The sequence below is a fragment of the Chiloscyllium plagiosum genome, chromosome 26 (assembly GCF_004010195.1).
Source record: "Chiloscyllium plagiosum isolate BGI_BamShark_2017 chromosome 26, ASM401019v2, whole genome shotgun sequence".
Taxonomy (NCBI): Eukaryota; Metazoa; Chordata; class Chondrichthyes; order Orectolobiformes; family Hemiscylliidae; genus Chiloscyllium; species Chiloscyllium plagiosum.
Window position 1 is genome coordinate 38,034,503 of NC_057735.1, and position 15,484 is coordinate 38,049,986.

General features: G+C 42.5%; 1 protein-coding gene across 1 annotated transcript in view; it reads right to left on the reverse strand.

Moving 5' to 3' along the window:
- Nucleotides 1–15,484, reverse strand: part of scube3 (signal peptide, CUB domain, EGF-like 3) — a 360,795-nt gene that overhangs the window by 191,093 nt on the left and 154,218 nt on the right. The window contains exon 4 of the mRNA XM_043716904.1: nt 14,102–14,236. Within this exon, the coding sequence (XP_043572839.1) occupies nt 14,102–14,236 (135 nt within the window). The remainder of the gene's footprint in view (nt 1–14,101; nt 14,237–15,484) is intronic.

Below are 15,484 nucleotides of genomic sequence, written 5' to 3' on the forward strand. Positions count from 1 at the left end.
GAGGGTACGGAAAGAAAAAAATGTTGTTAGTGACAGAAAGGACAGTAGCCAGAGGATGAGGGTTAGTGACAGAAAGGTCAGTAACTAGTGAACAGAGATCTGAAATAGTTGGAAAAGGAATCTGAGGTGACATGAAGAAAATAAATCACTGAGTTCCTATAATTTGGAATACAGTGCCTGAAAGAGTTATGGAAACAAATATACAAGGGGATTGGATAAATACTTGACATGAAACCTTTGCATGGGGAAATAACAGGGGAGTGGACCCGACTTAAATAGTTTTTCAAAGAACTCACAGAAACATGATTAACCATCTTCTGTGTTAAATCATTCTATGATTTTATGATTCTGTCAGTACCCTGTGTCAGCAAAGTTGTGGGTTGTTGCAACAGGAGAAAATGCAGCTTTGAAGATGGACCTAGAAGGGAAAAAAAAAAGAGTCCTCAGCTACTTAATCAATAGAGCTGAGTGAATAGGATGCCAAATATAAACACTTATCCTTGCAGTATCCAGGCCATAATAAATACTTCAGCTGTATTCACTCAGCACTTACTTGTGTGGATGTAAGTGTTTAATTGAAAGAGTATTGTACTGACTTGAGTTTTCATATACTAGCAAGAGCAAACATAAGTACAAGGCCAGCTGCTGAGATATTGTGGACTGTCAAGAGGCCAGTGACAAAGTCTGTGGGCCTTCCCCCCCACTCAGCCACCACTCTAACCAGTCAATGTGGAGTGTTTCCACAATTGGTTAAGAGTCTTATAAAATGAACAAGGAGAGAGCAGTATAACTAGATTGAAGTGTCAAACGACACTGTCTTTGAATGAAGTTTTCTTTTTAATGTCAAAAACATTCTATTTTACACAGCGCAAAAATATTCTTCCGACCTACACAACATCAACAATCTATTTAACAGCATCCCCAAAACACTAATACTGAAATGTGAGACTGCGGCAAACTCTTTGGTCAGTTTGTTACCTCTGCAAACATTGAACAATGTCCACAAAAATCATTGAAAACCCAGAAGCAATCTCTGCTGGCTCGAACTGTTGGCTTATGATTAGACATTGTTCATTCTGAGCGTTCAAGAGTCTGAAGGATGTCTAACACCACAGTGTCAACAAGAACCCAGCTGCCTTGAAATATAAAAATAATATTCTGCTTCACTCGGTGGATAAAGAACGACTTGTATTCCTACAGGATATTTCACAAGCTCAAAATGCCCCAAAATGCCTTACAGCCAACAAACTGCTTTTGTGGTTACTGCTGCAGCAGCCAATATGAGCAGAGTAAGTTCTTGTAAACAGCAATATAATAATGACTAAATAATTCATTGGATCTCATTAGTTTTGAGATCAAAATTGCTTAAGGCAATATAGAGAATTTCTCTGCTCATGATCGACTGTGAGCAGAATCTTCCCAGTTCCTGAACAAGGTGGGCATTGATGAAAAAATAGAGAGAATTGTGAGAGATGGTCAGTGAGGAGCAAAATTATAATTTTCCAACCAAGTGTTAAACAGTGAGACAAGATTCTCATCGGTGACATAGATCTATTTGTACAGATTAACGTCTCATGATGTTGCTATCTTGCCTTGTTGATATGGAGCTTCCCATTCCCCCATCCCCATTTTGAAATGGGACAGCCGCAGTGTTGACGCTGAAGTCAGAGCAGTACCTGGCAACTCCAGCTTTCCACTTGTTCCTCTTTACCTCCATCAGACACATTCCATCCGCAGTGACCATATTCCCCCCAACCTCAATCCAGCAGAACCTTCAGGTCCCTGTCAGCAAAGCGGTGTGCCAATTACCCTCTGCCTGACATATCTGATGCAAATAAAATGAACTGCGCAGGGCAGCTCCACATTGGCAACACTCGACCAGATGTACCCCAGGGCTTTACAAGTGGCACTGATGACTGGAGTTCATGGTAGTGGCCAGTACTTCAACCAGTGTCAAGTGGGGGAATACATTGAGCAGGGACCACACCCCTCTGGTGCCATAAGTATTGATGGAGAGCTTGAGGAGATTGCAGGTGAAAACTCACCAGGGCTCACATAGAAAAACCCAATATGAAACTTGCTTAGTTGATCTCGTTATCTACTGCTTAGAATCTACAGCAATGTTAAGACTTAAATATTACATCAAAATACTACAAATGCTAGAAATCTGAAATTAAAATGGATCGATGGAAATACTCAACGGATCAGGTAACGTGCACAGGAAGGATTTTTTGAGTTAATGTATCAGGTCAATGATTTTTCATTAGAATTTATCAATAAAGTGAAACTGCCCAAATTAAAGGCCAATATCCGGAACTAAATAGTAGAACCAGTCACAAATTTTAATGGAAGAGAAGTTGTGAGTGTTCAAAACAAAACCTTATGCTGGATTCAGTCATCTTTGGATTTCTTCACCAATGTAAAAATAAATCTGACTCTCACTCTTGTTCTTTGGACTTGAAGGTCTTTTCTTGGCATATGGAGGGCCGGTGGGTCAACAAATTTCAAAAATCTTTTCAATGATGGGCTTAGAATGGATCAATTCAATATCCTCAACTGTGATCGTCATCGTTTTCAAAACTGAAAATTATCATAAAACAGAGGAGTCATGTCCTTAATATGAGCAGGATTCAAGATTCAATCAGTTCCACAAATACATGATTTCACTGGGAATGTTTAGGTATTTTCCCATTCGTGTGTGTATCTTTACCTCCTCCTCCCTACACCCTTTCCCCACAAACCTATTCATCATTTGGTTGCCTGAGTCTGGAGTCAATGGAAAATTATAAAGCACTTACAACACAAAACCTCTCAGCTCAACTAGTTTATGCTCTATCTGAGCTTCCTCTCACCTTACTTCATGTCAGCCCATCAATATATGCTTCTAATTCTGTCTCCATCATGTATTTGTACAGCTTCTCATCAAATGTTCCTGTTATTATTCTCAACCATTCATATAGTAACGAGTTCCACATTCTAACCATTCTCTGAACTTCTTGCTGGATTTATTAGTGACGATCTTATATTTCTGGCTCCTAATTTTTATTTACCCTACAAACAAATATCTTCTCCATTCATGGAAGTTGGGCTAAAATCATAGAATGGCTACAGTGTGGAAGCAGGCCACTCAGCCCACTGAGTCCACACCTACTCTGCATTTCCTATGGCCTGTCCACCCAACCTGCTCATCTTTGGACTGTGGGTGTAAACCGTAACATGCAGTAAAGTCCCGCACAGATATGGGGAGAATGCGTAAACTCCACAAGGGTGGAATTGAATCCAGGTTTCTCGTGTTGTGAGGCAGCAGTGCTACCCACTGAGGCACCATGCCACCCCTACCAATCTATTAGCAACGTTACTTGAAACTAGCCCTAACCCTAACATTATTGATACCCAGAATTAATTTTTGCCCATCAATTATTCCTCTCTCCTACTAGAAGAAGTTACAGCCTGGATTTGACACCACCCTGCCTAATTCATTACACTTCCCATGTATTCCTGATTTGAATCTGTACCAGCCATAGCAACAACTGCAGTGCCCATCACAAAATTACCTTTAAAATCAAAATCAATGCTTATATCTGGAAATTAGTGCTTTAAACTGAACCACATATTACATATTCCTCATTCCTATCACTTAGGAACAGACTATCTACACATTCCAGGGTTAATTTCCTTTGGTAGTGTACAGCTTAATGTGCTTGTACAAAATTTCAACATTAGCTTAACAGCAACATTAAAATAGAGTGGAAAGGAATTGAAGTAGGGGAATTAAATAGGGGAAACTAAACCCTTTGGAGGTTTATATGACTAGTATTTAAATAGCTAAGTAAAGCTGCAGACTACAGGATGCAAAGGTGTAAGGCTATCTCAGGTTAATGACTGTACTACAGCTAACATACAATGTGTTTGTAAGTAAAACAGTTTGTCCTTGATAGGAATGTAATACCATAGCAATTAACACCAGAAAAAGTCAAATATCAAACTTGCTCCTGAAATGAGAGAATCGAACTTGCTCCCAAATATATTTACAGCATATCACTTGGAAACTCTAATCAGAAGCTCAGCATTTTATTAACTTCCAATAACAAGATAAAATGTTCCCACATTCTGTGCTGCTACTATGTAGCCATCATGCAGGTGGCTTTTATAGTATCATATAAATCATCCATGGCTTCCCAGAACATATCATTACATAGGCTGTAAAAACCATTAGGAATTTGAGGTTTCATTAAAGTATAAGGCTCTATTCATTTTGTGTCACTATATTTTACATATAATGAGCTGTCCAAACAGCAGAACTACCCAAAGGTAGACTCTCTAGACTTTCTGGGGCAGTGACAAGGGGCAGAGCCAACTGCAAGTCCACAAAACACCCGCTTCTTTAGAATGGCCTCCCTTCATTTCTTCAACTCAAATCTCCAAATTTGCTGTTTTGCTGTGATGTAACAACTACCAGAAGAAAAGGAAGCATTTGTTACAAATAAATGAATTAAAAACTGAATTGAACTCAGGTGTCTTTGACCCCCTCAGTGGGAAATTTCTGTAAATCTGACATATGAATGAAATGTTCAGGGAATTTTGTGTTCTTTAAACTGCATGAACTGAATTCATTAACTTTCCACTGATATATCCCACAATTCATTTCTGTGATGTTACAATTTGCTGCTCACTTGAGCCTTGAAACGATTTTGAATCAGATCAGTGAGATAGCATACTGGTGCTGACTGTTTATTTGGTTATTATAGCAGAGGAATGGATTCAAAACACCAAAGAACTGGTACCTTTTTGAAACAAATACCAGTTTTTTATGAGGATTACAGCTGATTCAGAAGATATTCATAATGTCCTAATGCACATCAACTGCAATTCTCTGGCAGTGATGGAGAAGGGTTGAGAGTGAAGTGAATGAAGGCACGGTCCTTGAGGTAGAACTCGCCAAGAATACAATCAATTTCCAATCTCGGTTACTATCAGACTCAGTCTGAAAGACAGTCAAAGAGAGAGGAAAGAAGGAATTTTATAAATACATTAAGGACAAGAGGGTAACTAGGGATAGAATAGAGCCCCTCAAAGATCAGCATAGCAGCCTATGTTTGGAACCGCAGGAGATGGGGAGATATTAAACAAGTATTTTGCATCAGTGTTTACTGTGGAAAAGGACATGGAAGATACAAAATGTGGGGAAATAGATGGTGACACTTTGAAAAATGTCTATATTATAGAGGTGGTGGTGCTGGATGTCTTGAAATGCATAAAAGTGGATAAAGTCCCAGGACCTGATCACGTGTACCCTAGAAGTCTGTGGGAAGCTAGGGAGGTGACTGCTGGGTCTCCTTGCTGAGATATTTGTATCATCGATAGTCACAGGTGTGGTGCCAAAGGACTGGAGGTTGGCTAACATGGTGCCACTATTTAAGAAAGGTGGTAAGGACAAGCCAGGGAACTATAGACCAGTGTGCCTGACATCAGTGATGGACAAGTTGTTGGAGGGAATTCTGAGGGACAGGATGTACATGTATTTGGAAAGGCAAGGACTGATTAGGGATAGTCAGCATGGCTTTGTGCGTGAGAAATGATGTCTCACGAACTTGATTGAGTTTTTTGGAGAAGTAACAAAGAGCATTGATAAGGGCAGAGCAGTGGATGTGATCTATATGGACTTCAACAAGTTTCCCCACGGGAGACTGGTGAGCAAGGTTAGATCTCATGGAATACAGGGAGAACTAGCTATTTGGATACAGAACTGGCTCAAAGCTGGAAGACAGAGAGTGGCAGTGGGAGGTTGCTTTTCAGACTGGAGGCCAATGACCAGTGGTGTGCACAAGGATCGGTTCTGGGTTCACTGCTTTTTGTCATTTACATAAATGATTTGGATGTGAACATAGGAGGTTTAGTTAGCAAGTTTGCAGATGACACGAAAATTGGAGATGTAGTGGACAGCGAAGAAGGTTACCTCAGAATACAACGGCATCTTGATCAGATGGGCCCAATGGGCTGAGGAGTGGCAGATGGAGTTAATTTAGGCAAATGTGAGGTGCCGCATTTTGGAAAAGCAAATCAGAGCAGGACTTATACACTGAATTGTAAACTCCTGGGGAGTGTTGCTGAATGAAGAGACCTTGAAGTGCATGTTCATAATTCCTTGAAAATGGACTCACAGGTAGATAGGATAGTGAAGAAGGCATTTGGTATGCTTTCCTTTATTGGACAAAGCATTGAGTATAGGAGTTGAGAGGTCATGTTGTGGCTGTACAGGACAGTGGTTTGGCCACTTTTGGAATACTGCGTATAATTCTGGTCCCCTTCCTATCGGAAGGATGTTGTGAAACTTGAAAGGGTTCAGAAAAGATTTACAAGGATGTTGCTAGGGTTGGAGGATTTGAGCTGTAGGGAGAGGCTGAATAGGCTGTTTTCCCTAGAGTGTTGGAGGCTGAGGGATAACTTTATAGAGGTTTATAAAATCATGAAGGGCATGGACAAGGTAAATAGACAAGGCCTTTTTCCTGGGGTTGGGGAGTCCAGAACTAGAAAGTATAGGTTTAGGGTGAGAGGGGAAAGATATAAAAGTGGCATAAGGGGCAAACTTTTTACACAGAGGGTGGTACGTGTATGGAATGAGCTGCTAGAGGAGGTGGTGGAGGCTGGTACAATTACAACATTAAAAAGGCATCTAGATGGGTGCATGAATAGGAAGGGTTTAGAGGGAAATGGGCCTAGTCTGACAAATGGGACTAGATTTGGTTAGAATATCTGCTCGGCATGGACAAGCTGGACCGAAGGGTCTGTTTCAGTGCTGTACATCTCTGTGAATCTATGACTCTATCTAAGCAAGGCTCAAGGTCTGATAAAGCTTCAATCTTCCTGATAAGTTGAAACAAGTATGGGTCTTGCTCACAAATAGGTGCCACGCAGAGGGAAAATAAACTCCAATCCTTTTGTCCCATCCTGCAGTTAGATCTGATTTGTCAGAATGTCTGCACCAGGCTGTGCCTGAAGAGGGCGCACAAATGTCAATTACATGAGGCAACAAAGGGTTCTGCAAGGAAACGTCTTCCAGATCGAAGTCAGGGATAGACAGACCGTTTGCATGAAGCATTGCTGCTTCTTGAGCTGCCATTTCAGTGATTTCAGCATCAGGTTAACAGGCTGATATTGCCAAGGATCAACTTCATACATTGAATAAAAAGTGGCCTGGCTGTTTCAAAGCTTTATTGGTGAGTGTTATTGATCTCATGCCAGCAGTGTTCATTGCCAACATCCTTTTTAATGAAATAGCTTATTTGGAAGCAAGGGAAGGGAAAACAACCACAAAGGCTTCTGACAGCACCAAGGAAAATCTCTATAGATTTTTGCTGATCTACTAATAAATGTTTCCCTAATGGAGAGTGAGAACCAACCTTGCCATTTAAGTATGCTATGCCTTGGATAAAAAAGGGAAGATACTCAGTCAAGAACAACACAATTTATTGGTTGCCAAGCTATCATTTATCATTCATACAGAGCAAGTTCTTGTTACATCCACCTCACTCCAGGGAAGACTGCACTGTCCAGGCTCCTACCCATTTGTTTGTACTCTACATATGATATCAATTTACACAAATTGTCAAGTTTCAGTTGGGGATCGAACAGCACATCAATGAAAACCTGTTGGCTTCTAACTGCTTGAAATAGAACTCCAAACGTTAACATTCATTGGTTGAAAAACTTACTGTACTATAAAACGGCAAAAAGTATATGAATTCATTTTTCAGTAAGTCTGATGAAGTTATTGAACTGAATGCTTAACTTTTCTTTAATTTCCACAGAGGTTGTTTGACCTGCTGACTCATCTCCAAAAGCTTTCATAGCAGTTCTGGTTTACATCAGATTTTTGAGTTTTTGGTTCCATTGAGTTTTCTTCTGAATGGCGTCCATTCTACCCCTCCCATCGAAAAGCCTTTAGGTTCCCAGGTGTGCCCAGGTTTCCTGTACCAATGCTGCCTGTGTCTGGTAGCATGCCAAGGTCACTTCAATTCGGCACAGCATGAGTTGTGTAGCTAGGTTACGCTCCCTGTGGAGAGTACACTCACTGAGCTCCTGTATGGACAGCGCAGGGAATCTATACAGTGTGGAAGTAGGTCATTCGGCCCGTCAAGTTCATACCAACCCTCTGAACAGCATCTCACCCAGACCTAGCCCCCTTCCCTATCCCTGCATTTCCCATGGCTAATGCACATCCCTGGTTACTATGGGCAATTTAGTATGGCCAATCCACCTAACCTGCACATCTTTGGACTGTGGGAAGAAACTGCAGCACCCGGGGGAAACGCATGCAGACACGGGGAGAATATGCAAACTCCACACAAACAGTCGCCCGAGGATGAAATTGAATCTGGGGCTCCTGGCGCTGTGAGGCACCACTGCTGCCCAGTGAGCCACCGTACAACTCCCCAACGGCTGAAAAATGAGGGGTTATGACTTGTGGCAAATCAAGGATCCAGCTTAAATATCAAATAGTGATTTGACAGGAAGACAGGGGAATTACAAAAGTGCTTTCTAAAGGATTTACAGAAAATCTTGGAAACACACAGTCTACCAGCACCTGTTTTGGGCCCCTTTGGCCCAGTAGTTATTATCCTTTCCGAGTTGCCTTTAAGAAAGTGAGCTGCCTTCTTGCATTCCTGCAGTCCATTTGGTGTAGGTTGACCACAATGCTACAGGGGAGGGAATTCCAGAGTTTAGGCCCACAGACTGTTAAGGAACGGCGATATCGTTCCGAGTTAGGGTGGTGAGTGACTTGGAAGTGAACCTGCGGGTGGTTGCATTCCCATGTTCTGAAAGGTGAAGCAGATTCCTGTTTTCTGGGTTTCCACTCGAGCAGAATGGGACCTTCCAGGATGCAATTCAGCTGGAAAGTTTACTAAAGAAGCTTTAACCAATGTGTGTTCCCAGAAGTATGAGTAGGCATTTGCATTGTTTCCAGCATTTCCATTTTTACGTAACATTCTCAGCATCTTCAATTTTTCTTTTCAATAAATATCAATAAAAGACAGAGTAAATTATAAAAGAGATGCAAGGCAAATTGAGATGGTGATGGTAGACATAAAGAAACAAAAAAGGAACTTTTTGTGAAAGGAATTCTTAATGGGTAAAAGGCAAAATCATTATCAAAGCTGCCAACCAAAAATAAACAGACAACAAAAATAGCAGCAGAAGTTACAAGTTGAAATTGTTAACCACAATGTCATGTCAGGGAGATAGTAAAATGCCATAAAGAAAGATGAGGGCCCTTGTGATCAGGTTGATTTTCAGCAGAACTACGTGGAAAGCCAAGGACAGAGAGCTAAGAGCGAGAGAGAAGTGTGAAATTAAAATGACATGTGACTAGAAGCTCTGGGCTGTGCTTACAGACTGAACATTGATGATGCCTATAGCAGTTACCCAGACTGTGTTTGGTCTCCCCCATGCAGAGGAAACTTCACTGTGGACTGACAGTACTCTATACTGAATTGAAAGAAGTACAAGTGTATCAGTTTTACTTGAAAGGAATGGTTGGGATCTTGATATTGTAATGATTCTGAAAGGGTAAATGTTGGAGACTGCATTAAGCTCCACCCAATCTAATAATGTCATAGAGGCTTCAGTGGGAAGAATAAGAGTTTAACTCTGGAACCCAATGGAGACAGACGTGTCATCACTGTCACCTGATTAGCAAGTTATTTTTAGGATTAAATAACTTGCACTTATTACAATAAACTAGCCTTGTTAAGACCAGTGTCTATTCCTTTGAAGTCTCCCTAGTGGCTCATTCTACCACAGTTAACCAAATCGGGTCTCAGCCCCAGTATGGAAAGGAGAATTGGTCCTAACAGGTGCTGTTTAAAGTTCTTTGCAGAAAAGAGTAAAATGGAAGACTGCCTGGACAGGTCTGGCAGCTGGCCATGGAGAGGTTGCAGTGTTCAAATGCTTCTATTGTTCATTTGGGCTTGATTATCCCTGGAGAAGGAGAATGTGGGCACCATCGGGGCTGGGTGCAGCATCACCCTGCACAGTGGTATTTTAACTTGATTTTTATAAGTTCCCATTCCAGATTTGTATGTAAAATTTTGGTTTTGTTACAGTGCCCCAACAGAAGCTGTTTAACCTGATCAAAGTTTTGTTTCAAAAGTGTAGACAGAGATTTCATTAGTAGTGGGTAGTGCAAGGGCTGGGATTCAGCATCACTCTTAGAAATGTCATTTTAATATAACCTTCTATTATCATTTAGAAAATTTCCTTGAACATTCTAATTTTTTTGTTACAGTGCCTGTAAGGGGCTGGTTAAATTTCTTGTTCGAGTAGAAAGAAGGATTGGTGGCACCACTATACACTACCCATTAGCTGGCAGTGAGTGGTTCTGCACCACATCTAACATTGGACAATATGCATGGAGGAGGTGAAAGGGCAGGTGTAGTATCCCATGGGCTTGCATGGCTTCTCTGGACTTAGTGTCCTATAGACCTCTAATCAAACCCACTAGTATGTCATCTTTCAGTGAGGCAGATTACAACCTTTTGGATTTTAAATTTCAAATCAAACCTCTGCTCGCAATCATTTGTTGGTTTATTTTTGGTTGGCAACTGTTGGCTATAATTTTGTATTTTCCCTTTCAGACTTCCTTTAGACACACCTCTCGTTTGTTTACTGCTCCCATTGTCATCCCTAGTTTGCCTTATACTATCATCCTGAAGAAGGGCTCGTGCCCGAAACGTCGATTCTTCTGCTCCTTGGATGCTACCTGACCTGCTGCGTTTTTCCAGCAACACATTTTCAGCTCTGATCTCCAGCATCTGCAGTCCTCACTTTCTCCTTATACTATCATCCCTTTGGTCATTCAATCTCCCCCATCTTTAATCTCATCTCTGACCTTCCCTTTTGCTCTTTTCCTTCCCTCCCTGCTTTTTCAGCTTCTGTACTTGTTTATTATATACACTCATCGAATGGTCACAGCCCAACACACTTCTGCTGTCCCTCTGAAGGAGCATGGGCACCTTTTAACTTGTTCAAGTCTGTTGAAAGTTCACTGACCCAAAATGTTGGGCTGCACTCTGCTGTTTGGATATTGTTCCAGATGCTGGGATGAGTTCTGTGCCAGGAAGCCAAAAGAGGCTGCGATAGGATGTTGGAGGTCTCCCTGGAGGTGTTCCATTGAGAATATTCCTCTGTGCACCATGCAGTGCAGCCAACATAAACTGTGGAGCTGGCCATCAGCAAGAGCAGCAGCATAGAGGCACTTTCAGAGAGACGGAGGCTGCTGGCAGAGCAGCAGGGTAAACATGTGTGAAAACATCAGGCTTCATGTCTGGAAATGGATCCCCTCTATGAATCCTTCCTGCTAACTCAGTATAAACTCTCAAATGGGCCACTGCTTGGACTTGGAGATCCCTGCTGCAAAACTGCCCATGAGGATGCTTTTGCTCTCGAGGGTTTACCAGGCTGATGTATGAAGAGAGATTGACTAGGTTAGGATTGCTTTTGCTGGTGTTCAGATAAATGAGGGTGGGGGAGGGTTCTCATAGAGACATGTAAAATTCTAACAGGGTTAGACAGGGTAGATGCAGGGAGGATGTTGGTGGTGTGTGCGGTAGGTGTGTCCAGATCCGGGGTCACAATCTGAGAATTTGAGGTGGACCATTTAGGACGGAGATGAGGAGAGATTTCTTCATCCAAAGAGCGGTGAGCCTGTGGAATTCATTACCACAGGAAGTAATTGATGCCAAAATATCAAATATATTCAAGAGGCAGCTAGATATAGCAGCTGGGGTGAATGGGATCAAAGGTTACGGGGAGAAAGCATGATGAGGCTATTAAGTTGGACGATCAGCCATGATCATAACGAATGATGGAGCAAGCTTGAAGGGCTGAATGGCCTCCTCCTGCTCCTATCTTCTATGTTTCTATGATCCATTTGCAGCTTCCTGACACAGCAGGAGGTCTGTGCGGCCGCGAGAGTGTTTCCTACAATGTGGACATTGGCAGATGGGGGACTCATTACCAACTGGAATTGGGTTCCCATCATTGTCCAGTAGTGGCCATCAAACCCACCAGAGAGAATACAGGGGGTCAGGAATCCATTAGGGTGTTGACCTGACAGTCTTTGTTCCAATTGTCGGTACACCTCCAAACTGAAGACCTGGGAGAATTCAGTTCGCTAATTCTGTTTCTCTCTTTCCAAAGATGCTGCTGCAATGAAGTTTTCCAGCATTTTCTGTTTATATATTCAGACTTCCAGCATCTGCTACATGTTGATTTTATTTGTGTCTTTGGTCTAACCTCCTTGTAAGTATCCTCTTCTTGAAAAGGAGAAATACGCCTAACGGGATGTTCGAAGAGCTTGCTGGTGATACGCGCAGCGAATAATAAATGATTCACATTTAATTTAGTCACACAGGTGCAACAGATAATCAAGAAAGCTAATGGAATGTTGGTCCTTATTTCAAGGGGGCTGGAGTATAAGAGTAGGGAAGTCTTACTGCATCTAACAAGGTGCTGGTGAGACATCTGTGAGCAGTTTTGATCCCCTTAATAAAGGAAAGATATCATTTTAGTCGAGGCAGTTCGGAGAGGATTCCCCAGGATGGTTCCCGGTATGGAGGGATTATAAAGGCTAAACAGGTTGGGACTCTAGTCACTGGAGTGCAGAGGAATGGGAGGTGGTCTCATTGAAACATATCGGACTCTTAAAGAGCTTGACAGATAAATGCTGAAAGGTTATTTTCCCCGCGGGAGACTTAGGACCAGATGGCATTGTCTTAGAATTAAGGGATGTCAATTAAGACTGAGATGAGGAGAAATTTCTTCACTCAGATGGTTGAGAACCAGTCAGAAAGGCAGACTGATCACAAAGCTCTCATCCATAAAGCATCAACAATAAAGCCACTACAGGGAGAGATTCAGGCATCTCATATTCTGACCCAAACTTGAAAGTTATCCACTGAACTGACTCCTTTTTGCAAAGCCTGCTCAGCCATTAGCAGCTGAAATGAACAATTCGGAAGGAAATCCAATAACAATATGTACTGGTGCTGAGTGTTTGCTTCCTCCAAATCAGCAACTTATGAAGTAACACCTATCAAAAACAGAACTACAATTTATATCATTATTTAAGTCAGTGGAAATCCACACACAAACTTTCAGGAGATAGCAACATTTCAGCCTCTCATTTGTGCCTGGTATTGCTGCCTCACAGCACCAGGGACCCAGGTTCGATTCCAGCCTCTGTGTGGAGTTTGTACATTCTCCCCGCATCTGCGTGGATTTCCTCCAACGGTCCAAAGATGTAAGGCTAGGCTAATTATCCATACTGAAATTGTCCATAAGGTTTGGGAATGTGTAGACTAGTTGCCATAGCCATGGGAACCATACGGTTATGGGAAATGGTGGGGGCTGGGTCTGGGTGGGATGCTCCTCAGAGGGTCAGTGTGGACTCGATGGGCCAATGGCCTCCTTCTGCTCTGTTGGGATTTGGTGAACAGGTTCAATCCCAGACTCTTTCTCCTTAGCACTTCAAATGTTTCTTTCTTAGTGTGTAATCAAGTCCCTTTAGCAAGGTTGAAGCTGAATCTGCTACCTCCAGCATTTCAGCAGTTTTTTCCAGCACATCCTTATTCACCGCACACCGCAACCTTCCCATCCCACCCCACCCTAATCCCTGTTCTTTTCCAAATTTTCTTATTATGTGGGACTCTCCGGTTCCTGACCTTCCTGGCAGTAGAAACTGTTTTTCTTCTATTTTGGAACCAAAAGTGAAAAGCTGGTGCCACCCTTGATGTATTGGCACTTATTATTGAGGCTGGTTGTGAACACAAATGGAAGCTCTTCACTGTCTGCTTACAGGTCTTGTATACCATAACATGCGACTGATATCAGTCTACTACTGTCCTGAGCCAACTGCATAATAGTGACCCAGTGCCAATATCAAACAGTCACTCCTTCAGATTGGATCAGATTCTTTGAGAGGGATCAGTTCTGTGAGAAAGAAATGCTGAGAAAATAGGAGCTCATGATGATGTTGAAGTTAAATGAACCCATACTAATTTACCTTTAATCCAATGACATTTATACTAAAATGGAGTCTAACCTTCAGGCCGCAAGATGCATGTGTGCTGGTTGTCACTGAGGAAGAATCCTTCTCGGCATCGACACTCATAGCTCCCCATCATATTGACACAGATCTGCTGGCATCCACCATTGCTATCTGCACATTCGTCCACATCTAGTGAGAAGAAATACAAAGACACCATTTAAAAAAACCATCAAATACATGATATCACTATTCCACTGCATTGCAATGTAACCAGATCTGTCCAAAAATGTTCTCATCACTTTTCCATGACATGGGATTGGGAATGGGAACGGAAGGAAGGGAAATAGTCCTTCCAAAAAGGCAAGGAAACCTTTATCCTGTGAAATATGGAAGACTAGACATTTGGGAAAATGGATTATCTCTCTCACCCCATATCCCATGGGAAGAAATAACAGTGTTATTTCTCTTGGTGTGCCTACAACACACCATTGAACCTTATTTAGAACACTTGGAACAAAGTCAAATACAACTTGTTCTTATTTCCCTACATGGGGTGTTCTGAATCTCAGCCTTTCCATGAATGGAACCAACCAAAAGTTTCCTGAAGACAGTCACCAACAGGATATGGATACAAGTGACAAAATGGAGGGTAGTTCACCCCCAGCAACCGTACAGCGACACGTTGTCAACTCAAGGCATGCACCAGCAGAAATATTGGCCCAAGCTTCCTCTAGTTACAGAAAACCCCGAAGCTAGTCTAAAACCAATATCACGAAACTGGAGGGAATCAATAACTCAGCAATGCTGCTAATGAGAATTGAGACATGAATAGAGTACCCGGGGCTCTCGTCAGTAGTAATTCCCCAACTAATGATATACAATTCCCTTCACTACTTTAGCTGGCCCTCCAGGATTGACAGGCTGAACAGTCCTCAGGACTGTACTGGGACAGACCTCTGGGCCATGAGTCTGCAGGGAACCAGTAACAAGCAAAGCCTGGCAATGCTTCCAGCAGAAACGAAGTGAATGGGAAGGATAGGGATTCAAATCAAAAGAGAGTTGGAGGTAGAAATAAAGCACTCCAACCTCCGCAGGGTGCCCACATCTCCTTGAAGGCAGTGAGAGTGTTGGTGGGCACCGCATGCTCCCTCTCCAGGGACACCCAGGCTGGAATGTAGCCGCAGATGAGGGCAAGCCATAATGACCACCCTCCACGGCCCACTGCCTGGACCAGGCCCGGGAGCAGACCCACGAGGAGATCCTCTGACCTGTCCTCACACCTCCGTACCGGGTGCCCGAAGATCAGGAGCGTGGGGCTGAGGTGCAACCAAATGCAGAGCAGGAGGTCCTTTAGGTAACTAAAAAGGGAGAAACTCAACAACCAATATACACGTGGTCCATGGACTCCACAGTGCAATAAAACAAACAGTTGGGCTG